At 39.5% G+C, this 26,500-nt stretch overlaps 1 protein-coding gene across 1 annotated transcript in view; it reads right to left on the bottom strand.

Moving 5' to 3' along the window:
- LOC121370163 (glycerophosphoinositol inositolphosphodiesterase GDPD2-like) overlaps positions 1–11,704 on the bottom strand; it is a 54,794-nt gene extending 43,090 nt beyond the window's left edge. The window contains exon 1 of the mRNA XM_041495286.1: positions 11,388–11,704. Within this exon, the coding sequence (XP_041351220.1) occupies positions 11,388–11,447 (60 nt within the window). The 5' untranslated portion in view covers positions 11,448–11,704. The remainder of the gene's footprint in view (positions 1–11,387) is intronic.
- Between the last annotated feature and the right edge of the window lie 14,796 nt (positions 11,705–26,500).

Below are 26,500 nucleotides of genomic sequence, written 5' to 3'. Positions count from 1 at the left end.
CAATATTGGTAAGCATATGGTTTGTAAATCTATTAATCATTAATAATGTGCATTACAGTTTGGTGATGAGATACGTGACACCACTCTCCTTTTATTAATGTTGATGTACATAGATACACACATATACATACAGAAACACATGCGTACGTAGGTACACATATACATGTATATACACACTGAAATACCGAGAAAGCGATGGGGAGAGAGATGGTGTGGAGGTGATAGAGAGAAAGCTACAGAGAACGAAAAGAGCGAGAGAGAGAGAGAGAGAGAGAGAGAGAGAGAGAGAGAGAGAGAGAGAGAGAGAGAGAGAGAGAGAGAGAGAGAGAGAGAGAGAGAGAGAGAGAGAACATCAGCAACCCCATCTAACATATCTATTGCTAGCAACAACAAAACAAAACAACGGGAAAGAAGAAAAGTATTGTTTTCTAATTTGGGTAACAAGAACATTCATACAACTGTCAACATTAGTCACCACAACTGTACCGTCACACCCAGTAACCGACAACTGGGAACTGTATATATATATATATATATATATATATATATATATATATATATATATATATATTATATAAATGTGTAATAATACACTAGAGAAAGTCATTTACGTAAACCGGAAGTTGCGCATTGTAAACCTCTGCACACAAGTGGCCCTCGCATCCGATCGTCGTCATACTAATGATTACAGCAGATATTTGATACTCTTCAAGTAGAGAGTTCCTAAAACTTAACCCTGTGTTGAAGTCTGAGTAATTAGTGCATCCACTTGAGGCTTGAGGGCTGCCGTTTTCACAAAACTACAGACATTCAGTTTAACACGACTCTCGATACAGGAGGAAAACGATTTAACCCAACCGTGACGGGTAATGGCAAAGGCGTAGGGTGCTGGAACTACATAGTATTATTACACTAGTCAACAAGTCAAACATTTGGTAACTCTGACATAGAGTCTTAGAGAGGAAACCCGCTACATTTTTATAAATTAGTAGCAAGGGATCTTTTATATGCACTTTACCACAGACATATTATTATTATGCTAGTGGATCAATAGATACAGCTCGCTGGTTTTAAACTGCACTTCAGGAAAACACTTTTGCTTCACACAAATGCACAATTAGACTTTATTTTTGTTCCAGCCAGACTTGTATATCAAATGCTGTGGTATGTGCTACCCAGTCTGTGCGATGGTGCATAAAATAGATCCCTTGCTACTAATGGAAAAATGTAGCGGGTTTCTTCTCTAAGACCAAATATTTGACCAAATATTTGACATCCAATAGCCGATGATTAATAAATCAATGTGCTCCAGTGGTGTCGTTAAACAAAAATAAACAAACATCCATTAAATTTGGAGCACATTGATTAATTACTTATCAGCTATTGGATGCCAAACACAACTAGAGCATATTGATTTACTAATCATAGGCTGTTGGATGTTAACATATTGTAATTGTTCCATTAGTAACAAGGGATCATTTATTAGCACCATTCCACAAACAGAATATCACATACCACGACCTTTGATATACAAGTCGTGATGCACCGATTAGAACGAGAAACATCCCAATGGGCCCACCGACGGGGATCGATCCGAAACCGACCGCGCATCAGGCGAGCGCTTTACCACGTCCAGCCTACAAATGTTGAATGATTCAATGATAATGGGAAGAGGTAAAAACAATAGTTCATTTTTTTCTGGAACCCCCCCCCCCCCCCCCCCCCCCCCCCCCCCCCCCCCCCCCATCATTATTATACAGTTTGTTCATCCACATCAAGATAATTGGCCAACAGAGAGACTGTGAAAATACTAACACTAGCATGTAGGCAGCTGATTTTTATTCTCAGTTCGCACAGTATCGCCCGCCTTTGTCAAGATTATCTTCCACTTGACTCTCTAGGAATCTTTGGGCCAACAATAAAAACACGAGGCGGGATGTGTCGTGTTGATGCAAGCCAGTTGGTTACACTGCGACGGGTAATAGCGTATAACTGGCATTTGGTAACTTGCAGACATAGTTTTCGTGTCTAGATCCCATTAAGGTTCAAGCACGCTTTTGTGATCACGCATTTCATTTCGTTTCAACTTATTTTCGAGAATATATCCAACTGAGGTTCAAGCACGCTGTCCTGGACACACACACACACACACACACACACACACCTCAGCTATCTGGGCTGTCTGTCCAGGACACTGAGTTAGTTGTTAGTGGTTACTGAGAGAGAAGAGGGGGTAGTGGTCTTACACTTACCCATTGAGTCGTTAAAATTCTGCGAACCCTGTACCTACCAGCCTTATGTCCGATGGCTTAACCACGACACCACCGAGGCCGGTACCGGGCTGCGAACCCTGTACCTACCAGCCTTATGTCCGATGGCTTAACCACGACACCACCGAGGCCGGTACCGGGCTGCGAACCCTGTACCTACCAGCCTTATGTCCGATGGCTTAACCACGACACCACCGAGGCCGGTCTGTGTACAACTATTTGTCGCTCAATATTCTCAATTTTGCTATATCGCATTGCAATGTAAAATGGCATGCAAGAATGATGTGATGATATGATGTTAAGAGAGTTGTGAATGAAAGAAAAGAAAGAAATGTTTTATTTAATGACGTACTCAGCACATTTTATTTACGGTTATATGGCGTCAGACATATGGTTAAGGACCACACCGATTTTTGAGAGGAAAACCGCTGTCGCCACTTCATGGGCTACTCTTTCCGATTAGCAGGGATCTTTTATTTGCGCTTCCCACAGGCAGGATAGCACAAACCATGGCCTTTGTTGAACCAGTTATGGATCACTGGTCGGTGCAAGTGGCTTACACCTACCCATTGAGCCTTGCGGAGCACTCATTCAGGGTTTGGAGTCGGTATCTGGATTAAAAATCCCATGCCTCGACTGGGATTCGAACCCAGTACCTACCAGCTTGTTGACCGATGGCCTAACCACGACGCCACCGAGGCCGATCAGTTGTGAATTAGGTCACTGGACTAATTGCTAAGGATACGTCTTAAAGACATTCCTGATTTTGCTTCCATTGTAGCTCGTAACATTTTGCGAATAACAGAACAATTTAACAAATAAAATTGTATTTTAAATAATGCACTTCTGCACATGACATAATTTAAAAGACGATTTAAAAGTGTCGTGACGTCTTCTATGAATATCTGTTTGGTAAGTGTGGTGAGTATGGTGACCCCGGGGTTAGTATGGTGACCCCGGGGTGAGTATGGTGACCCCGGGGTGATAGTAAGTACTTTCTGTGCAGCAGGACGATACATCCTACTCTGTAAAATCATTTGGAAGGACTGCCACTCTTACGACTAGTTCGAAAAACCTAAAACTGCACACGACAGGCAGTCAATTACTGAGATGTCGTGGACTCATCACTCACTGTCAAACCACTGGTGTCATCAAATGTTCGCTAAATGTGAGCGTGCCCTTCTTCATCGGCAGTTGAACAATACCACTAGATCACCTTGATGTATTAATCACCGGCTTGCGTCTTAGGATCGCGCGACTTAGTGGACCCATTCTACCATTGTATTTTATGCTAATCCAAACCAGTACACCACAACTGATATAGCAAAGGCCAAGGTATGTGCTGTTCTGTCTAAAGGAAAGTACCATATAAAAGATCATTTGCAGCTTTTCTCCAAGGCTATATGTCAAAAATTGCCAAATGTTTGACATCAATAGCCGATGACTAATAAAACAATGTGCTTTAGTGGTGTCGAAACAAAACACACTTTTGTATGTATAACGCAGTGTATGCTGGGCTTAAGCGAATCGCATATTTTTACCAGACAAATCATCTGAATGTGCCCACGCGCCAATGAGATTGAAATCTCAGAACTTGACCTGCAGAGTTATTAGCTAGTTCCTGGCTAACACTTAGTAACAGATTCCACAAGTACACGCTTCCTGTTGGTGAGAGGTTACGTAACCAGGCCCACACATAAACGGTTCCATAACGCGAATGTGACGTCACGTTAATATAACGGCGTCCCTTTGATGTGCCGACACGTGTGCCTCATATATAACACACATATGAAAACGTTTTGCCGACTCCGAAACCGATGGCGATATAAATAAATCTTGTTTAATATCTGAATACCTCTGATACACGATAGAAACCTGATGATGATGCTTATGTTGATGATGAAGACGATGATGATGATGATTATGAAGATGATGGATGATGGCGGTGGTGGTGGTGGTGTAGATGATTATTATGATAATGATGATGATGTTAAAAATGGTAATGATTATTGATGATGTAGGTGGGTGAGTGTGTTTTGTCTCTCCCTGTGTGTGTGTGTGTGTGAGAGAGAGAGAGAGAGAGAGAGAGAGAGAGAGAGAGAGAGAGAGAGAGAGAGAGAGAGAGAGAGAGAGAGAGAGAGAGAGAGAGAGAGAGAGAGAGAGAGAGAGAGAGAGAGTGTGTGTGTGTGTGTTGTGGCGGTGTGTGTGTGGGGGGGGGGGTGTGGTAGGGGGGATATAGATGAGTGACTGAGCTTGTTATATGTGATACGTATATATATATATATATATATATATATATATATATATATATATATATATATATATATATATATATATTACTAGACGACTGGTGTAGTAGCTCACACTAACAAGTCAGGACATGTGCAATTCACCTGTCTAAGATAAAGAATAAATAATGTACAGGATGTGTGGTTCGCTTGTTAAATCTCTACCATGTGCTAATCCACATCAGCATCTATGGCAGAATTTTGCAAATTAACACACACAAAAAAAATTGGAAGTAGTTTTTTTTTTAATAAAACCGGAAGAGAGAAAGCTTTCAATAAGCTTTTAGTCACTAAAAGAGGGTATTTCCGCACATTTAATCTCCTGAACTTCAGAGAGAACACAGTGACTGACATATCTAGAGTTTGGAATCGACGACTGTCATAACCTAGCTCAGATAGACGAGTCAGAGCTGCTTAATTAGTAGGATTTAAAGATGGGTCATCACGTGGCGGCATGACCCCCCTTCTCCCCCTCTCTCTGTCTCTCTCTGTCTGCCGGTATGTCTGTCGGTCTGTCTCGGTCGGTCTCTCTCTCTCTCTCTCTCTCTCTCTCTCTCTCTCTCTCTCTCTCTCTCTCTCGTTGTCTCTCTTCCTCTCTCAATCTCGCTCTCCTCCCCTCTCTCCCTGTCTCTGTCCCTCCTTCCTCTCTCTCTCTGTCTGTCTCTCCCTCCTCCCTCTCTCTGTCTGGCTCTGCCTTTCTCCATCTCCTCATTAATTAGATCAAGAAAGGAACGGACTTCTCATCGCATTATAAACCACATCCATTTGGTGTCCGATATAAGGTTATTTTTTATATTTGGTTCATAATCAGACGAAACAAGAAAAATCACACACACACACAATCACACACACACACACACACACACACACACACACACACACACACACACACACACACACAATTATTTTTTATTATTATACATCTATAAGTCTTCCGAAATTGTAAAAACCGTGCGTACGCTTGGAAATTATTGATATCAGTGATATGGTTATAACTAAGTAATTGTGATGTTTGTATATTCTATATACTTTTGTATGATGCGATACACAAATAAGGGAACACTGGTATATCAAATACCGTGGTATGTGCTATCCTGTGTGGGATGGCGCATATAAAAGATCCCTTGCTACTGATGGAAAACTGTAGCGCGTTTCCCCCTCTTAAACCGTGTCAGAACTACCGAATGCTTGACATCCAATAGCCGATTATTAATAAATCAATATGCTCTAGTGGTGTCGTTAAACAAAACAAACTTTAGCTGTCTTTACTGTTAGTCTCTTATTTCGTTCCATCAGTACATATGGAACACTTCATACACATACATGTTCTATATATTGTGCCTTTAAGTCTTACTGGCTTGGTAAGGTTTCACTGACGGCAAACCAAACATGTCTTCAGGTTCTACGCATCTGGATTGCAGATTGTGTACTTTAAAGCGACAGACCCTAGTTTCTAAACACTACGACGTATTTTTCACTATTAGGTATAAAGTTTGTTTTGTACTGGAGCACATTGGTGTGCCGACACGTGTGCCTCATATATAACACATATATGAAAACGTTTTGCCGACACCGAAACGGATGGCGATATAAATCAATCTTGTTTAATATCTGAATACCTCTGATACACGATAGAAACCTGATGATGATGCTTATGTTGATGATGAAGACTATGATGATGATTATGAAGATGATGGATGATGGCGGTGGTGGTGGTGGTGTAGATGATTATTATGATGATGTTAAAAATGGTAATGATTATTGATGATGTAGGTGGGTGAGTGTGTTTTGTCTCTCCCTGTGTGTGTGTGTGAGAGAGAGAGAGAGAGAGAGAGAGAGAGAGAGAGAGAGAGAGAGAGAGAGAGAGAGAGAGAGAGAGAGAGAGAGAGAGAGAGAGAGAGAGAGAGAGAGAGAGAGAGAGGTTTGTTTTGTACTGGAGCACATTGGTTAATTAATCATCGGTTATTGGATGTCAAACATTTGGTAATTATGACTCATAGTCATCAGAGGAAACCCGCTACAGTTTTCCTAATACAGAAAGGGATCTTTTATATGCACTTTGCCACAGACAGGAAAGCACATACCGCGGCCTTTGTCCAATTGTGGTGCAATGCTTTTTTTTTTTTCACTATTAGAACTGTTTTTGATAATTGAAATCAGAGCCTATTTAGATTTAACTCTTTAGGGTCTCCATCTTCGTACATCCGAAGTTTTTCTGGCCATTTTGGTGTTTATAATACTACGAAATGCATTTAAAAAAAAAAAATCGAAAACGTACGTATCTCTGAGAAGTAACGGTTATGGAGACGAGCTCTAATCTATTTAATAATGGAAATTGCCCTGTCTCAACACCACAGACTCTTATTTCACTCTATCGAAACTTTATCCAAATGTTTTACAGCTTTTTTAGTTATCTAAACTTAGAGTTAATTTGTATATCTTCAACCTAGGGTATGCGACTTTTAACTGCTAGAATTAGTTCTGCAAAATCTTCATACATAACAAAGAAATGTCAACAAATGCGCGAATCGAGGCTTACATGGCGATACATTATGTTTACCTGACCACAACCGTAATAAACCAGATGGAACTATATAAAACCTCATGACACCGGAGTACTTCACACGTCATGTTTTAATCTTGGTTAGTCTGGCTTTACAAATCATGAGTGAAATATCATGCCATCAGTGTTTCCGGTAAAATAATGATGACGATAAAACGACACCGCTGTAAAGTTTATGTGGCGTTGATTCAATAAATCTTACATCAATAGAATATAACCTCGGGCGGCATCACACCAGATAACATGTTATACAGTTCCATCTGGAATTGGGGGTGCTTATCTTCTTTATTATCCGTTTATTTGTCTAAATACATCGGAATAGTTTTAATTTACTACCACTACCACTACTACCACTACTACCACCACCACCACCACCACTGCTGCTGCTACTACTAGCACTATTACTACTCCTATTATAATTATTACTACTATTACTACTACTACTACTACTACTACTACTATTACTACTACTACTACTACTACTACTACTACTACTACTACTACTACTACTACTACTACTACTACTACCACCACCACCATTACCACTACTGCCACTACCACCACCACCAACAACAACACTACTACTACTACCACTACTACTACCACCACTACTGCCACTACCACTACCACTACCACCACCACTACCACTACTACTACTACTACTACTACTACGTACTGCTGCCGCTACTAGTACTATTACTACTTCTGTTATAACTACTACCTACCTACCTACATGTACCTACCTACCTACGTATGTATATCTCTACCTATTTATTTATTTATTTTAGTCATTTCAGTTATGTTTTCTTTGTACCAAGAGAACGGACTATAGCTCTATCTTTCTTCTTTCGTGTAACTTATTATCGTGCTTAAATCAATTAAGGTTCAAGCACGGTGTCCTGGGCACACACCTCAGCTATGTGGACTGGCTGTCCAGGACAGTGGGATAGTTGTTAATTGTTAGTGGTTAGTTAGAGAGAAGAGGATGTAGTGGTCTTACACCTACTCATTGAGACGTTAAAACACAATCTGGGTGGGAGCCGGTACCGGGCTGCGAACCCTGTATCTACCAGCCGTATATCCGATGGCCTAACCACGACACCACCGACGCCGGCATGGCTCTATCGGCAGAGCGTTCGCTGAGATAATCGTAGGATCGAAACTCCTAAGAGGACTCACCCCCAACCCCGTCTCAACCACATATAATATAAAAATCCCCGGTATGCATAAAACAAAGATTCCTTGCTGTTAATGGAAACAAAATGTACCGGGTTTCCTCGAAAGAGTACATGTCATAATTTCGAAATTTTGACACCCAACAGCTTTTGATTAATTAATCATTGTTCTCCGTGGTGACATAAGGGTAAAACTAGGGAGGTGTATTTAAGGATGCACTCATCACCTTCTAACTGACCGGTCTCGGTGGCGCAGTGATTAAGCCATCGGACTACAGGCTGGTAGGTACTGGGTTCGCAGCCAGGTACCGGCTTCAACCAAGAGCGAGTTCTTAAGGGCTCAGTGGGTAGGTGTAAGGCCACTACACCCTATTCTCTCTCATTAACCACTAACCAACTAACAACTAACCAACTGTCCTGGACAGAGAGCCCAGATAGCTGAGGTGTGTGCCCAGGACAGCGTTCTTGAACCTTAATTGGATATAAGCACGAAAATAAGTTGAAATAAATGAATGAAATGACCTTCTAATTACAGTCATATAGGGTCAGACAAATAGTTCAGATCTACACAGAGACAATGAGAGAGGAAACCCGCTGATAGCACTCCACGGGTTACTATTTTGGATTAGCAGCAAGGGGTCTATTATATGCACCATCCTACAAACAGGACAGTACACACCACGACCTGTGTTACACCAATTGTCTAGGACTAGCTGGAACAAGAAATAGCCCAATGGGCCCACCGACGGGGATCGATCCTGGGTCAGGAATCAGCCTTGCGCATTACTAATTTGCCATGTCCCGCCCCTCACTGTAATAAATGATTGTTGTGCTTAACTACACCACCAGAGCAGAATAATTTAGTAACAATCGGCTATTGGATATCAAACATTTGGTAATTTTTAGATATAGTCTTACAGAGGAAACCCATTAGTAGCAAAATATATTTTATATACACCATCCCACAGACAGGACAATACGTACCGCTGCCTTTAATATACCAGTCGTGGTGCACTGGCTGGAATGAGAAATAGCCCAATGGGCCCACCGATAGGTCGCTGTAGTAATGTTAGCTGTTAGCATTGACAGTATTATCTTAATCAGGAGATGGTGATGATGGTGGTGGTGTGGGAGGTCATTCCAAAAACTTGCCCGGGGTCGCCAAATACTCTTTCACTGTCTCCGATTGTGTCGACAGTAACACGTTTATCTGACACAATCTATCAACACCCCGTTCATCAGATTTTAACAGATGGAGCAAAACCGTCCCAAACTGAGTCGGCGATAGCTTACACGTATCATTCAGCAGACAGTCCACAATATTGTTTTTTTCTACTAAAACATAGGTCTTACCACGCGAGCCCGTTAATCACCACTAGCAACCACACAGACCCTAACTTAGGAAACAAAGCATCTTTAGTAATGCGATAACACTCCCCAGGTAAACAAAACAACAACAACAACAATATAAATACAGAAAGAGGAAAAACAAATGATATAAATATTTGGTGTTATGCCTACTACTACTACTGTTGTAGTACTACTAGGACAACCACTACTATTACTATAACTAATAGTGGTATTAGTAATTGTCGTGGTGGTGGTGACGGTGGTGATGGTAGTAGTAGCAGCAGTAGCAGTAGCAGCAGCAGCAGCAGCAGCAGCAGCAGCAGCAGCAGCAGTAGTAGTAATAGTAGTAGTATTAATAGTAGGAGCAGCAGCAGTAGTAGTACTACTACTACTACCGCCACCACCATGACAATTACTACTACTACTGCTGCTGCTACTGCAACTGCTGCTGCTACTACTACTACTACTAGTACCACTTCTACTACTACTAGTACCACTTCTACTACTACTTCTTCTGCTGCTACTGCTACTACCACTACCGCCACCACCACGACAATTACTACTACTACTATTACTACTGCTGCTGCTGCTACTGCTGTTGCTGCTGCTGCTACTACTACTACTACTACTAGTAGTACTAGTACCACTACTACTGCTACTACTACTACTACTACTACTACTACTGCCACCACCACGACAATTACTACTACTACTACTACTACTATCGCCACCACCACGACAATTACTACTACTACTACTACTACTACTACTACTACTACTACTACTACTACTACTACTACTACTACTACTACTACTACTACTACTACTACTACTGCTGCTGCTGCTGCTGCTGCTGCTACTACTGCTGCTGCTACTACTGCTGCTGCTACTGCTGCTACTGCTGCTACTACTACTGCTACTGCTGCTGCTGCTACTGCTGCTACTACTACTACTACTAGTAGTACTACTACTAGTACTACTACTACTACTACCACTGCTGCTACTGCTACTACTACTAGTACTACTACTACTACTACCACTACTACCACTACTACCACTACTACTACTACTGCTGCTACTGCTACTGCCACTACTACTACTACTACTACTACTAGTATCACTACTACTACTACTACTACTGCTACTACTACTACTACTATACTACTACTACTACTACTAGTACTACTACTACTACTACTAGTACCACTACTACTACTACTACTACTACTACTACTAGTACTACTACTAGTACCACTACTACTACTACTACTACTACTACTACTAGTACCACCACTACTACTACTACTACTACTACTAGTACCACCACTACTACTACTACTACTACTACTACTACTACCGCCACCACAACGACAATTACTACTAGTAGTACGACTACTGCTTCTACTACTACTATTACTACTACTGCTAATACTACTACTACCTCCACAAACTACTACTACTGCTGCTGCTACTACTACTGCTAACACCACTACCACCACAAACTACTACTACTACTACTATTGCTACCACCACCACCAAAAACTACTACTACTACTACTGCCACCACCACCAAAAACTACTACTACTACTATTAGTACTACTGACACCACTAATATCCACAAGGCAGCATTGTCTGCGACACATAAACACAGAAAAGTGACATACATACACACGGATCTGCAATTAAAGGCCTAACCGACGTGTGTGCCATTACTCAATAATTTAATTTAATTTAATTTACCTTTCTAGTGTGTCGCTTAGCAACCAGATGCTGCTCCATGCTTGGCTGAAAACCTGTCATGCTATTTTCTTTACACTTTCAACAATATCTCTCTCGCTCGCTCTTTTCTCTCTCTCTCTCTCAAAGACTGACCACCGCATAAGAGAAATCCAAAGAGAAATCCAAAATCTCTACGCCCGTTTTGCCGAGACGTGATCTTGCACACACAAACACTATCTCCCGTCATTGAGACAAACGATGTGGTAATAAGGTGAACCAAACGGTTGACACTCCCTCGCGTGCAACATCATCGCACTGCACTGACTCCTCATCTCACACAAGAGCCAGACCATTTCGCTACCGGAATGATTTTGAAAGTGCACGCATCCGTTGTTAAGAGTTAACGAATAGCTCGGCATAGATGCGGCGGTCGACGCTTTTTTTTCTTGCTTTTTTTCTTCTTTTTCTTCAGGCAGCTTACGCATGCATATTAATTAAATTTCCGCGTTTGGGAAAACAATGAAGGTGCACGTGGCACGCGCTATGTGACCCAGATGTCTAGAATGACTCGAGTTGGAAGTCCACTCACAGACGATTGACCAACTACGAGTCGCTTTCGTTTTATATTTACAGGGAAACACGCTATATGAAAAGGACGGTGACGCCGATTCAGAAATTTTAAATAGTAAAGTAGTTCGGTGGCAAAGGCAAAGATAGTCCGAGGAATTCTGCCGTAAAATTTAATTAGACAAACTCAGTTTGACGGTAGATACATCGGGCTAAGGCAATTACAAAAGTTAATTAAAAATACACGAGTGAGTGAATGAATGAATGAATGAAAGAACGAACGAACGAACGAATGAATGAAGAAAAAACTAATGGACTGACGGAAGAATGGACGAAGGAATAATGAATCAACCAAGGAACCAAACAATCAAGCAACTAAACAGTCAGTCAGTCAATCGGAAATCGACCGACCAACCGACCGACTGACCGACCGACCGACTGGCTGACCGACTAACCGACTGACCAGTCAGGCAGAACAGAACAGAACTAAATGTTATTACACTCAGGCCGTTCTGCAACGACGTAAAGAAGGAACGAAATATTTTATGTAACGACGCACTCAACACATTTTATTTACGCTTATATTGCGTCAGAGCAACGACGTAAGAGGAATTAATATGTACGTAGTCTGATTTGGACAAGATGGTTGACAAGAAGATACAACCTATAGTGAATACATTTGATTTATATTGTAGAAATTTCTTTCGTGGTATTGCAGTAGAATAGAGATATCAATGTGTATTAAAGGGACATTCCTGAGTTTACTGCATTGTAAAATGTTTTCAACTAATAAAATAGTTCTACGATTAAACTTACATATTAAATCTATTTTCGTGTTTAGAATATCAGTGTCTGTATATTCAATGTGTTTATGGTCGTCTTAATATTTGTAAGAAGCCCAAACTGGATTTTGTACGTACGAAAAAAATTTTTTTTAGGAAATAAAATGAAATTTAACCTAATACAATTATTAGAACGATCAGAAACACGTTTAATATACGGCCACTAATATTTTATGCACACAAATATATTTGCTATGTAATTACAATCGTTAAAAAGTCTTTATTAGTCAATAACATCTTAAACATTGCAGCAAACTCAGGAATGTCCCTTTAAGCTTTAAAGGGACATATCCTAGTTTCAACCCGTGAACATCAACACTAAGTTTAGTTAATCTACAAACCTGTAACACATTTGAATAAAGTTACAATTCAGTGAAACATGAGTCTGTGACTTTAAAACAGACTAAAACTCGACTCCATAATTGTTACTTCTCAGACACACGTGCGTTTTAAAAATATGAGAAAGGTATTTTGTGATGTTAAAAACACCAGGATGACCAAAAACATTTGGGATGTACGGACAATGATAATCCAAATCTAAGTAAGATTTCAGTTATCAAAAAACGGCTATAATAGTAAAAAAAAATATGCCTTAGTGTTTAAAGACTAGGTTATGTTCCTTTAACAGTTCCTCGATATAACAACCACTAGATAAGGAACGCCTGTCTAAGACACCACACCATTGTTCTAATTGACAGTTATTAGACAGTTAACATTGTGTATTTTTTATGATAGGTAGATAGCTATTTATTTAGTGTTTGAGAAGAAATTTGCAGCCATGTGATAATATAGGCTGCTTTACTTGATAGACAATGAACAAACTACTGTAACCCGCAGGGTAGACGAAAGTTTGTTTTGTTTTAATATAGGCTGCTTTACTTGACAGACAATGAACAAACTGCTGTAACCCGCAGGGTAGACGAAAGTTTGTTTTGTTTTAATGTAGGCTGCTTTACTTGACAGACAATGAACAAACTGCTGTAACCCGCAGGGTAGACGAAAGTTTGTTTTGTTTTAATGTAGGCTGCTTTACTTGACAGACAATGAACAAACTGCTGTAACCCGCAGGGTAGACGAAAGTTTGTTTTGTTTTAATGTAGGCTGCTTTACTTGACAGACAATGAACAAACTGCTGTAACCCGCAGGGTAGACGAAAGTTTGTTTTGTTTTAATGTAGGCTGCTTTACTTGACAGACAATGAACAAACTGCTGTAACCCGCAGGGTAGACGAAAGTTTGTTTTGTTTTAATGTAGGCTGCTTTACTTGACAGACAATGAACAAACTGCTGTAACCCGCAGGGTAGACGAAAGTTTGTTTTGTTTTAATGTAGGCTGCTTTACTTGACAGACAATGAACAAACTGCTGTAACCCGCAGGGTAGACGAAAGTTTGTTTTGTTTTAATGTAGGCTGCTTTACTTGACAGACAATGAACAAACTGCTGTAACCCGCAGGGTAGACGAAAGTTTGTTTTGTTTTAATGTAGGCTGCTTTACTTGACAGACAATGAACAAACTGCTGTAACCCGCAGGGTAGACGAAAGTTTGTTTTGTTTTAATGTAGGCTGCTTTACTTGACAGACAATGAACAAACTGCTGTAACCCGCAGGGTAGACGAAAGTTTGTTTTGTTTTAATGTAGGCTGCTTTACTTGACAGACAATGAACAAACTGCTGTAACCCGCAGGGTAGACGAAAGTTTGTTTTGTTTTAATGTAGGCTGCTTTACTTGACAGACAATGAACAAACTGCTGTAACCCGCAGGGTAGACGAAAGTTTGTTTTGTTTTAATGTAGGCTGCTTTACTTGACAGACAATGAACAAACTGCTGTAACCCGCAGGGTAGACGAAAGTTTGTTTTGTTTTAATGTAGGCTGCTTTACTTGACAGACAATGAACAAACTGCTGTAACCCGCAGGGTAGACGAAAGTTTGTTTTGTTTTAATATAGGCTGCTTTACTTGACAGACAATGAACAAACTGCTGTAACCCGCAGGGTAGACGAAAGTTTGTTTTGTTTTAATATAGGCTGCTTTACTTGACAGACAATGAACAAACTGCTGTAACCCGCAGGGTAGACGAAAGTTTGTTTTGTTTTAATATAGGCTGCTTTACTTGACAGACAATGAACAAACTGCTGTAACCCGCAGGGTAGACGAAAGTTTGTTTTGTTTTAATATAGGCTGCTTTACTTGACAGACAATGAACAAACTGCTGTAACCCGCAGGGTAGACGAAAGTTTGTTTTGTTTTAATATAGGCTGCTTTACTTGACAGACAATGAACAAACTGCTGTAACCCGCAGGGTAGACGAAAGTTTGTTTTGTTTTAATATAGGCTGCTTTACTTGACAGACAATGAACAAACTGCTGTAACCCGCAGGGTAGACGAAAGTTTGTTTTGTTTTAATATAGGCTGCTTTACTTGACAGACAATGAACAAACTGCTGTAACCCGCAGGGTAGACGAAAGTTTGTTTTGTTTTAATATAGGCTGCTTTACTTGACAGACAATGAACAAACTGCTGTAACCCGCAGGGTAGACGAAAGTTTGTTTTGTTTTAATATAGGCTGCTTTACTTGACAGACAATGAACAAACTGCTGTAACCCGCAGGGTAGACGAAAGTTTGTTTTGTTTTAATATAGGCTGCTTTACTTGACAGACAATGAACAAACTGCTGTAACCCGCAGGGTAGACGAAAGTTTGTTTTGTTTTAATGTAGGCTGCTTTACTTGACAGACAATGAACAAACTGCTGTAACCCGCAGGGTAGACGAAAGTTTGTTTTGTTTTAATGTAGGCTGCTTTACTTGACAGACAATGAACAAACTGCTGTAACCCGCAGGGTAGACGAAAGTTTGTTTTGTTTTAATGTAGGCTGCTTTACTTGACAGACAATGAACAAACTGCTGTAACCCGCAGGGTAGACGAAAGTTTGTTTTGTTTTAATGTAGGCTGCTTTACTTGACAGACAATGAACAAACTGCTGTAACCCGCAGGGTAGACGAAAGTTTGTTTTGTTTTAATGTAGGCTGCTTTACTTGACAGACAATGAACAAACTGCTGTAACCCGCAGGGTAGACGAAAGTTTGTTTTGTTTTAATGTAGGCTGCTTTACTTGACAGACAATGAACAAACTGCTGTAACCCGCAGGGTAGACGAAAGTTTGTTTTGTTTTAATGTAGGCTGCTTTACTTGACAGACAATGAACAAACTGCTGTAACCCGCAGGGTAGACGAAAGTTTGTTTTGTTTTAATGTAGGCTGCTTTACTTGACAGACAATGAACAAACTGCTGTAACCCGCAGGGTAGACGAAAGTTTGTTTTGTTTTAATGTAGGCTGCTTTACTTGACAGACAATGAACAAACTGCTGTAACCCGCAGGGTAGACGAAAGTTTGTTTTGTTTTAATATAGGCTGCTTTACTTGACAGACAATGAACAAACTGCTGTAACCCGCAGGGTAGACGAAAGTTTGTTTTGTTTTAATATAGGCTGCTTTTCTTGACAGACCATGAACAAACTACTGTAACCCGCAGGGTAGATGAAAGTTTGGTTTGTTTTACGACACCACTAGAACACATTGATGATTAATCATCGGCTACTGGATGTCAAACATTTGGTAATTTTGACATAGTCATAGGGAGGAAACCCGCTACATTTTCCGATTAGTAGAAAGGTATCTTTTATATGCATCATCCCACATACCATGGACTTTGACATACCAGTCGTGGTGCACTTGCTGGAACGAGAAATAGCCCATTGGGCCTACCGACGGGGATCGATCCCAAACCGACCGCGCATCAAGCGAGCACTTTACCACTGGGCTACGTCCCGCCCCCAGGGTAGATGAGGAGCGAAGGTTAGTCGAGTCCGAACAAAGCGTCTAGCTGCAGCTATTTGTCAGTGTATTCCTACTCGGCATATGACATATATACACGTATAACACACACCTGCCAAATAGTTGTCATATCTACGAGAACAATGTACACGAATTTAATTCTGTATTTCAGTTATGAGTCATCGACGTAGCAATTGAGATTTGCAAGCAAATTTAAACCCGTAGAAACGATATCTGAAGAGGGAGAGAGGGTGGGCTGCGGTGGAGGCAGGGGTGGTGGCACAAGCCAGATTTGTATCATTGTTTATAAAGAGTAGAACAAAAAAAACAAAACAAAAACGACACCCCTCCCCTCAAGAAGAAAAAGAAAGACACAAAACACCCCAACAATACGAAACCACCTACATTTTAGTCCTGATGTTCAAGGGCGACTACACCTTTTAGGGAGGGGGGTCAAGGATAAAATGGCACGTGGACCAACTCCTGAAGAGGGAACATCTGAAAAATGGCAGACAATTTGCTTGTGTACGGGGAGGATCTCGACCCCAAACCCTTTCCTCAGCTCGAGGCGGAACGTAGCCCAGTGGTACCACGACTGACATATCAATGGCCGTGGTATCTGCTTGCTTGTCTGTGGGATGTTGCATATAAAATGATTCCTTGCTATTAATGGAAATTTATTTTAGCGGGTTTCCTCTCTATGTTTATAAGTCAACAATTACCACATGTTCGACACCCAATAGCCGATAATTAATATGTGACGGTACATGCTCTTAAATTTGTTTCGCCTGTGGCGATTTTAATTGTGTTAGAGGGCCGTGTGCAGTTTCATTGCCCGAAGCCCAGATGGGCAACTTGTTACGTAATACTTCGCGCGATCGGGCATTCCAATATGCACTTAGTCCAGCTGTGGAGGCCATGTGGCGAGTAGTTACGTAATACCTCTGCGAGTGCGGTTTCGACGACCGTGATTTTGGCGACCAAGGCGTCAGTAAGTCTGACGATCAGAGAGAAATATACCGACTCTAGTAGAGGTGAAATATCAGATGATAGGGGGAGGTACCGCCTTGTACCCCCAGGCGAATTCTGATTTATAATAAATAGCTAGTTTTTAGAGATATCGAGGAGAACGAAAAGGAAGCTTCCCGGGAACGTTAGTCCGTTTGGACTTTGGTAAATATCATTTCTGCTCTGTGTATAACCTTGAGGTGATTGATGTGACTTTAAATATTTTAATACTGTATTATACCAATATTCTTTAGACAGTGTCTTCGGTCATCTGACGAAGTAAATCGTAGACTTTTTGTTCTAACATTATATGAGTATTTGGTAATATAAGCTTAGCCAGTCATCCTAGTAGACCCTAGGTAAACTGTAGGTTATTGTCTTTATTGTGATAAGTATTAATTCTGTGTCACAAGGTTACTGAATGAGTAGTTAGGGTTAACTAAAAATTAACCCGTTAGGAATAGAGCTGTAATTCCTTTATTAATTAAGTTCCCCAAGAAGCGTTCCTAAATTATCACACGTTACTGAACGAGTAGTAAGGGTTAATTAAAAATTAACCAGTTAGGAATGGTGTTGTAATTCCTTTATTAATTAACTTCTCCTGGAAGCGTTTCTCAATTATCACACGTGTGGGTGTGGTGTAACGGTGAAGTGATTCGCATATTGTGTAACTAGACACCTAGAGATTAACTAATTAAGTGATCAGTTCTGGGTTGTTATTATTGCTGTTATTAATTAACTACTACGGCTGTACATTTGTCAGCGTAGGATAATACAGATTCCAAAGTGTATTGTGTTTTGTTGTGTTTCTAGTGAGCTAAACGTGCTATAATAATATATACTTTATATAAGATCGTATCTCTGATCATACCTAGACGAGCCATACTAGGGTTTAACCGCCTGTCACAGAGAGATCTAACAGATATACAGTTAGGAGAGAGATTTGGATAATCGTGTTTATTCAGTTACGGGAATTATAGAATCCCCGTGACATAATACACCAATGTGCTCTAGTGGTGTCGTTAAAGAAAACAAACTAACTACAATTTACTGCCAGATGAAAAAAGAGCATTTTATGACAACACTGTCACATGTATCACCAGTGTGGGACTGGTAGCGTTAACTATGATATTGAAAGGCTACACTTCAAACTTTGTCCATGTGCGATATACTATATGATGCACTGCATTCTTAAGTAACGACCGGCCTCGGTGGCGTCGTGGTTAGGCCATCGGTCTACAGACTGGTAGGTACTGGGTTCGGATCCCAGTCGAGGGATGGGATTTTTAATCCAGATACCGACTCCAAACCCTGAGTGAGTGCTCCGCAAGGCTCAATGGGTAGGTGTAAACCACTTGCACCGACCAGTGATCCATAACTGGTTCAACAAAGGCCATGGTTTGTGTTATCCTGCCTGTGGGAAGCGCAAATAAAAGATCCCTTGCTGCTAATCGGAAAGAGTAGCCCATGTAGTGGCGACAGCGGGTTTCCTCTCAAAATCTGTGTGATCCTTAACCATATGTCTGACGACATATAACCGTAAATAAAATGTGTTGAGTGCGTCGTTAAATAAAACATTTATTTCTTTCTTAAGTAACGTAGCTCTTGTGTGGGGGAGGCTGTAAAATAAACTCGTATATGTTCCTATTGTTATCGTCATTAAAACATATTTGTCGCTATGATACTGAAGTATTTTCACGCATGCACTATCGGAACAGACAAAACTGATATCTAAAATAAATAGATATATAAATAAATAAATAAATAAATAAGTCTTGTACATGTATGTATGAAAAAAGAAAAAGAAAAACATTTTATAGGCGTTGGCAAAATCGTTGTTTGAGAACTTGAACTGAATATATTTACATTAGCTGAAATTGAACGACGTATGACATATACTGGGTTAACATATATAAACAGCTGGATGACAAGATGACACATGCGCAATGGTAAATGATTTACAACAGGCACTTGGACTTCTAAACGTAAATAAAAGGAATGTTTGCCAAACGATATCTCACAACACTTTATATTTTAATCACGGCCATTCGATGCCTAAAACAGTGGTTATTTCAAAACTTTAATTGTTAAGGTCAGATGTTTGTCTAGATAACAACCAGCATATATGTTGACCTATATATTATATATGCTCGCACATATATACTGAGAAAACGAAATAAGAGAGAGACAATGAGCAATGAGAGAGAGGGAGAAAGAGAGAGAGAGAGAGAGAAGAATGAGAGAGAGAGGAATGAGAGAGAGAGGAATGAGAGAGAGAGGAATGAGAGAGGAATGAGAGAGAAAGAGAGAGAGAGAGAGAGAGAGAGAGAGAGAGAGAGAGAGAGAGAGAGAGAGAGAGAGAGAGAGAGAGAGAGAGAGAGAGAGAGAGAGAGAGAGAGAGACAGAGAGACAGAGAGAGAGAGAGAGAGGAATGAGAGAGAACTGAGAGGGATAGAGGGAGGAATAGAGGCGGAGAGAGAAATATAGATAGTGTGTGTGTGTGTGTGTGTGCACGTGCGTTAGTGCGTGTGTTTGTGCGTGTGTACACCCATATATAATCCACTTTTTAATTTATTAATTTATACGAAATCTATTTGTTAATATTTGTGTCGCATACAGTTAATGACTCGGATACAATACAACTAATGTATCGTCCATTTACATTGGATTCCAGTACTGATTTACATTTACATCGATACACTGATTGTATGGTTGTAACAGGTGTTTGTATACTGTGATGGTTGGCGCGTACTGTGTTTTGTACACAGTGGTAGATTTAAAGCTATCCAAAGTCGCTTGGCTGACTCTCATCGTCAGACTGAAGATGCTAAAAACATTTATTACATACCTATTCAATCTTACTATAGTGATAAAGACATTTTCAATCCGTGTAATAAATTTATTTTGTATTACACATACATGTATGTGCAATCTGGACCGGAACTTTTAAATGGGGAATTCCCTTTTTATTTTTACTGCAATTAGCGCCTTATATTTACTGACGTAATATGTGATTTACAAAGTACGTCACATCGTATACTATTTGAAACATTACACAAGGCTGCCACAGAGTATGATTCTTAACGTTAAGCAAATCCATGAAAGGAGTTTTGATCATAGATTTAACAAAGTGTTGTTATGACGTTAAATTAAAAACCGTTTTTCTAAAACATAAAAGAAGGTATGTAATAAATACAGAACTTCACATACGTTGTTTTCGCTTCCTATTTATTGCACTCGTTTATTTTGCGAAAGAACATACCACTCGACTGCTACGCGATGTCGTGGTATATATTCTTGCGCAAAACAAACTCGTGCAATAAATAGGAAGCGAAAACAACGTATGTGAAACATCTTAAAATATCAGTGAAATAAAAGTGTTATCAGTCCCCCAGTGACGATAACACATTTTAAAGTGAAGAAAGTGTTATCATCACTGTAGAAAGTGTTATCTTCACTGTAAGAAAGCCGGAACTATTTTGCTGTTTTTTTTGTTTTTTTTAAATAAAGGTAAATTGCCAAAAGCTATATAATAAATAGAAAATTTCATGTTTGAAATATCCTCTATATTATTATATTATTCATTTTGCAGGGGGCGGAACGTAGCCCAGTAGTAAAGCGCTCGCTCGATGCGCGGTCGGTGTGGCCCATTGGACTATTTCTCGTTCCAGCCAGTGCACCACGACTGGTATATCAAAGGCCATGATATGTGTTATCCTGTCTGTGGGATGGTGCATATAAAAGATCCCTTGCTGCTTATCGAAAAGAGTAGTCCATGAAGTGGCGACAGCGGGTTTCCTGTCTCAATATCTGTGTGGTCCTTAACCATATGTCTGACGCCATATAACCATAAAAAAATGTGCTGAGTGCGTCGTTAAATTTGTTGTTTTTTATAATTTAGTTTTTTGTATTCATTTTGCATAGGTCATCTACATTATTGTATTGCTATTGGCAGACTACATTTTTCGATATCCACTGGTGCTTAACATTAGCCAAAGTGCAACATTTCTTTGTGAATTTCAATCTTGGTGTCAGGCTAGTGCCATACCTCTAATTCCAAACGTCGTGTTCACAGGAGCATAACGCATTTTAAACTCGTACCAACTAATATATCGTGCTAACCGTGTATTCAGTGAAAATTACACACGTGCAGCAACAACTTCATATTCATTGCATGTCATCAGTATTAAAGAGACATACCCTAGTTTTTAAACATTAAGGCATATTTTTGACTGAAATCATACTTTATTTTGTGGTTTAGATTATCAGTTTGCGTACTTTTGAAGTTGTTTTGGTCATCCTGGTGTTTTTAATATCACAAAATGCATTTATCATATTTTTAAAAACGCACGTGCGTACCAGTTATGGAGTCGAGTTTTAGTCTATTTTTAGAGGGTATTTCACCATTTCAAAGTTAGAGACTCATGTTTCTCTCAATTGTAACTTTATCCAAATATGTTAGAGGTTTGTAGATTAACTAAACTTAGTGTTAATGTTTACGGGTTGAAACTGGGGTCTGTCCCTTTAACCATGAAGAATATTGCTGCGTATTTTTCCATACAATGTAAAGACATTTTTGCATCATTTTGTGTTAATTTTCTCAGCTTTAATGTTCTTTTATGAAATATAATTATACATATCAGGCCATAGCAGCGAGGTGTGGAGGGTGGGTGGATTTTAGGTGGGCAACATCGTTAGTGTGGGGAGGGCACAAGCCACGTTTATAAAATGTATATAGTCCACGACTGCTATATCAAATACCGTGGTATGTGCTATCCTATCTATGGGCGGAATCTAGCTCTGTCGATAGAGAGTTCGCTTTGGTAGTAGATTCGAAACTTTTCAGTGGATACATTTTCTGATTTTTCTTCCTCCGTCTCACGACTGGTATATAAAATATCCCTTGCTACTAATGAACAAAAATAGCGGGTTTCCTCTCCAAGACTATATATCAAAATTACCAAATGTCTTACATCAAACAGCCGATGATTAATAAATCAGTGTGCTCTAGTGGTGTCGTTAAACAAAAACACATTTTTAACTTTATTTTTATAAAAAGAAAGAAAGACATGTTTTATTTAACGACGCACTCAACACATTTTATTTACGGTTATATGGCGTCAGACATATGGTTAAGGACCACACATATATTGACAGAGAAAACCCGCTGTCGCCACTTCACGGGCTACTCTTTCCGATTAACAGCAAGGGATCTTTTATATGCTTATTTTTATAGAGTAGGATTAAGAAACGAACATTTCAGTTCTCAAGTGGGGGGGGGGGTGGCACAGCCCCCCCTTCCCTAGCCCCCTCCCCCCCCCCCCCCCCCGCGCAGTTCCTACGGACTTGCATATACGAGGGTATGGCCTACCTTTCTCGTTTTCTTCTCATCCATGTAATCAATATCCAAATAGCGATCCCGATATTTGCTCATCTCTAGACGTTACGTGGATTCTGGATCCTTGACATTGTAGGACAGAGGAAAGCGGGGTTAGCGAATTTGGTCGTTCGTCGATTGATACCAATATTTGTCACTCGTGATACAGTTTCACACAGATAAAAAACGAAAACAAACCCCACACCAATCGCCTTCAGATGACGTGTATAGAGAGACAGTGGTATAGATAGTACTATTGTCTGTTTCGCTGGCAAAAGTTTCTCGCGCGTCCGGTGTAACCATTATCTGTCACCTCTGACCATTTCGTAGTTCAAAGTTCATTGATATAATTATATTGCAGTGAAGTGAATTGTCATTGTTAGTGTTCCGTTACAGCAAATCGATAGACATTGGATATAAGGTCACCCAGGCGATACATATTATTATACATGTTTTTTAAATAATGATTGCAAAACATTAAAATTTTATAAAAATTACAAACAGGAAGGAAATATTTTATTTAACGACGCACTCAACACATTTTATTTACGGGTATATGGCGTCGGACATATGGTTAAGGACCACACAGATATCGAGAGAGAAAACCCGCTGTCGCCACTTCATGGACTACTCTTTCGATTCGCAGCAAGGGATCTTTTATGTACACCATCCCACAGACAGGATAACACATACCACGGCCTTTGATATACAGGTCGTGGTGCACTGACTGGAGCTAGAAATAGCCCAAGGGGCCCACCGACGGGGATCGATCCCAGACCGACCGCGCATCAAGCGAACGTTTTACCACTGAGCTATGTCCCGCCCCAAATTGCAAACGGTGACACAGCAGTTAAACTCTTTGAACAAATTGGGTATCACATGGAATCAAATATGTGTAAATATATATATATATATATCAGACATGGGGTAATCATAATTAGTAATCGCAATCGATTACAATCGATTACATATTTTCATGTAATCGTAATCGATTACTCTGTTTGAGAATACCATATAATTGTAATCGTAATCGATTACATTGCTAATGTAATCGTAATTTATGATTACTTCCGTGATTACTACACTAGGATTAAAGTTTCAATCTGTATGAACTTGCAGTTTTTTATGATTATATATTAATCTTTATTACAGCATCCTTCAATATACATGTATCTTTAAAGTAATACAGTTATTACCTACTAGCAATATAAACAAAGTATGTAAGTTAGGAAAATATTGATACAAAATAATAAGAAAGCGTGAATCTATGGTTACTTAGTTTTAAATAGAGTTCTGTACACATATCATATTCTCCTTAACTGTTTTATACCAACACCTTTCATTATGTCTGTAAATGGTTATATTATGTTATAATGTACATAAGCTTATGAAAACATGCCTATTAACCAAACCTCTTTGATATGCTTGGTAACAACTCAGGTAACAGTGCTAGTAGTTGGGTGCAGCACTGAGCAAAGGGACAATCCTGAGTTTGTATCCTTTTAACATGTTTTTTTTTCTGGTGTCACCGGTAACAGTAACTTCACGGCTCAAACTTGATTGTTTTCTATATTTTCATTTCGGGCTAATGTTGCATTTCAAACCATTATTATAAGTAAATCTTTTTTAAAACGTATCTATGTGTTCATCTATAATGTGTTTGGTGTTTGCTATGTTTTTTATTCAAATAAAACAACGACCAAACTAACATCGAAACAAACTAGGAGTCAGTTACACATTGCCTAATATATTTTTTTAAATTAAAAGTTGGGACTTTGTTTTCCTGTAACGTTTTGTCCTGTGTTTTTTTATGGCTTTTTACCTGTCAAGTGAATCAGTTAAAGCCGCACACCCTAGTTCCATCCAGCGAAAATAAATTATAATTTGGTTAATCTACAAACCTGTAACACACTTAGATCACGTTTTTATCAAATGGAGTGAAAAAGCAGGTTTTATATCGATAAATACCATGGGAATCCCCATGTCCCAATTGCTTGAAATAATTTTGAACGTTAGTATTCTGATGTCACCGGTAGATGTCGCTTGAAGCACAACAATGCCTACGTCACGACAAATTTCACTGACTTTGGGGTGCGTTCGTTTCACGTCTCCTGGACATGTTCCAACTGTTCTGTCCTGGTCTTATCCCTAGAGGCACTTATTTTCCGGAATCGCGGACGGAATCGCGGAAATACCTATCTGAAACGGAATTCCCGATTTTTTTCCAAAACATTATTTAACTTTAAATAGCGCATTTGATTAATTAAAAATTATTTTTCGAACTAGAAACTATGGACACCGACATCTTCCTGTGCTACGCTACGACACTAGTACCTTTGTATGTTACGCCAAATGTAGAGTATCTAGACGTTTTACCAGTCGTGTTTTCTTCGCTTATTCTCGGCGATTTAACGGGAAAAAACCGAACATTGTGAGCTAAAATTGTCCGATATTTACTCAAGTGAAAGATATGTTATGTTTGCTTATTAATTTTTAACATTTGCGGCATTGCCATATTTCCGATCTCACAAAGGAATGCAGTAATTGCATATTGTATGCCAGTGGTAGTGGTTTATAGTGTGATCGTTTGTAATTATTTTCCCGCTCATATCGTAAAGAAAACCGAAAATGTCCGAAGTCTGTGTCGTGGCGTATTCGTGTTTAAATTTAAACCAAAAATAAATACAAACTACTGACATGTTTTACCTCATTGCATATTTATTTTACACCAGCAATTAATTGCGCGGTGTGTTGTGTGTGTGTGTGTGTGTGTGTGTGTGTGTGTGTGTGTGTGTGTGTGTGTGTGAATCAAAAACAGAATTTGTTTAATACTGAAACGGAAAAAAACGGAATTTGTAACATTATGAAATGGAAAAGCGAAAAATCTGAAACGGAAAATCAATGCCTCTATATCCCCTCTCCAGATATCGTAAGACTTAGCAAAATTATTTGTTTGTAACGTTTTGTATTGAGACACTTACTTGTCTGAACTTTATTGTTACTGAAAATGTTCACGAACTGTGAAGAAAAATCTCACAAATGAACAACAACAAATCGGATGTTTATTGCGCGAACCGTGCACGAGAAAACAAACCGAACCAAAATGATAACGGTCACGTGATATACCAACGTCTGTGACAGTGAAATGGAAATATCCCCTCTAAAAATAGATTGGACCTCGCTTGCTTAACGGTTTTTTCTCGACAACACGTTTTGTGAAAAAATGCAAAAAATGCATTTCGTGGTTTTACAAACATCAGGATTACCAAAAAGCACTTCAGGTCAATGGAAATGTGTATTCTAAATAATAAAATGTAAGTAAAGTGCAATTTTATTTGTGAAAAATGAGGTTTAATAGCGAAAAACAATGCCGTAATGGTTAACAAATAAACGTAACTAGGGTGTGTCCCTTTAATTTACAAGTTGACTGAAATAATTGATTCTCCAGAAGTCACGTGGCAAGAAAGTGCTGGAGAAAAATATTTCCTAAACCGGTAGAGCACAAA

The sequence above is a fragment of the Gigantopelta aegis genome, chromosome 1 (genome assembly GCF_016097555.1).
Source record: "Gigantopelta aegis isolate Gae_Host chromosome 1, Gae_host_genome, whole genome shotgun sequence".
NCBI lineage: Eukaryota > Metazoa > Mollusca > Gastropoda > Neomphalida > Peltospiridae > Gigantopelta > Gigantopelta aegis.
The sequence above is the reverse complement of the archived record's forward strand: the minus strand, read 5'-3'. Positions and strand labels throughout refer to the sequence as shown.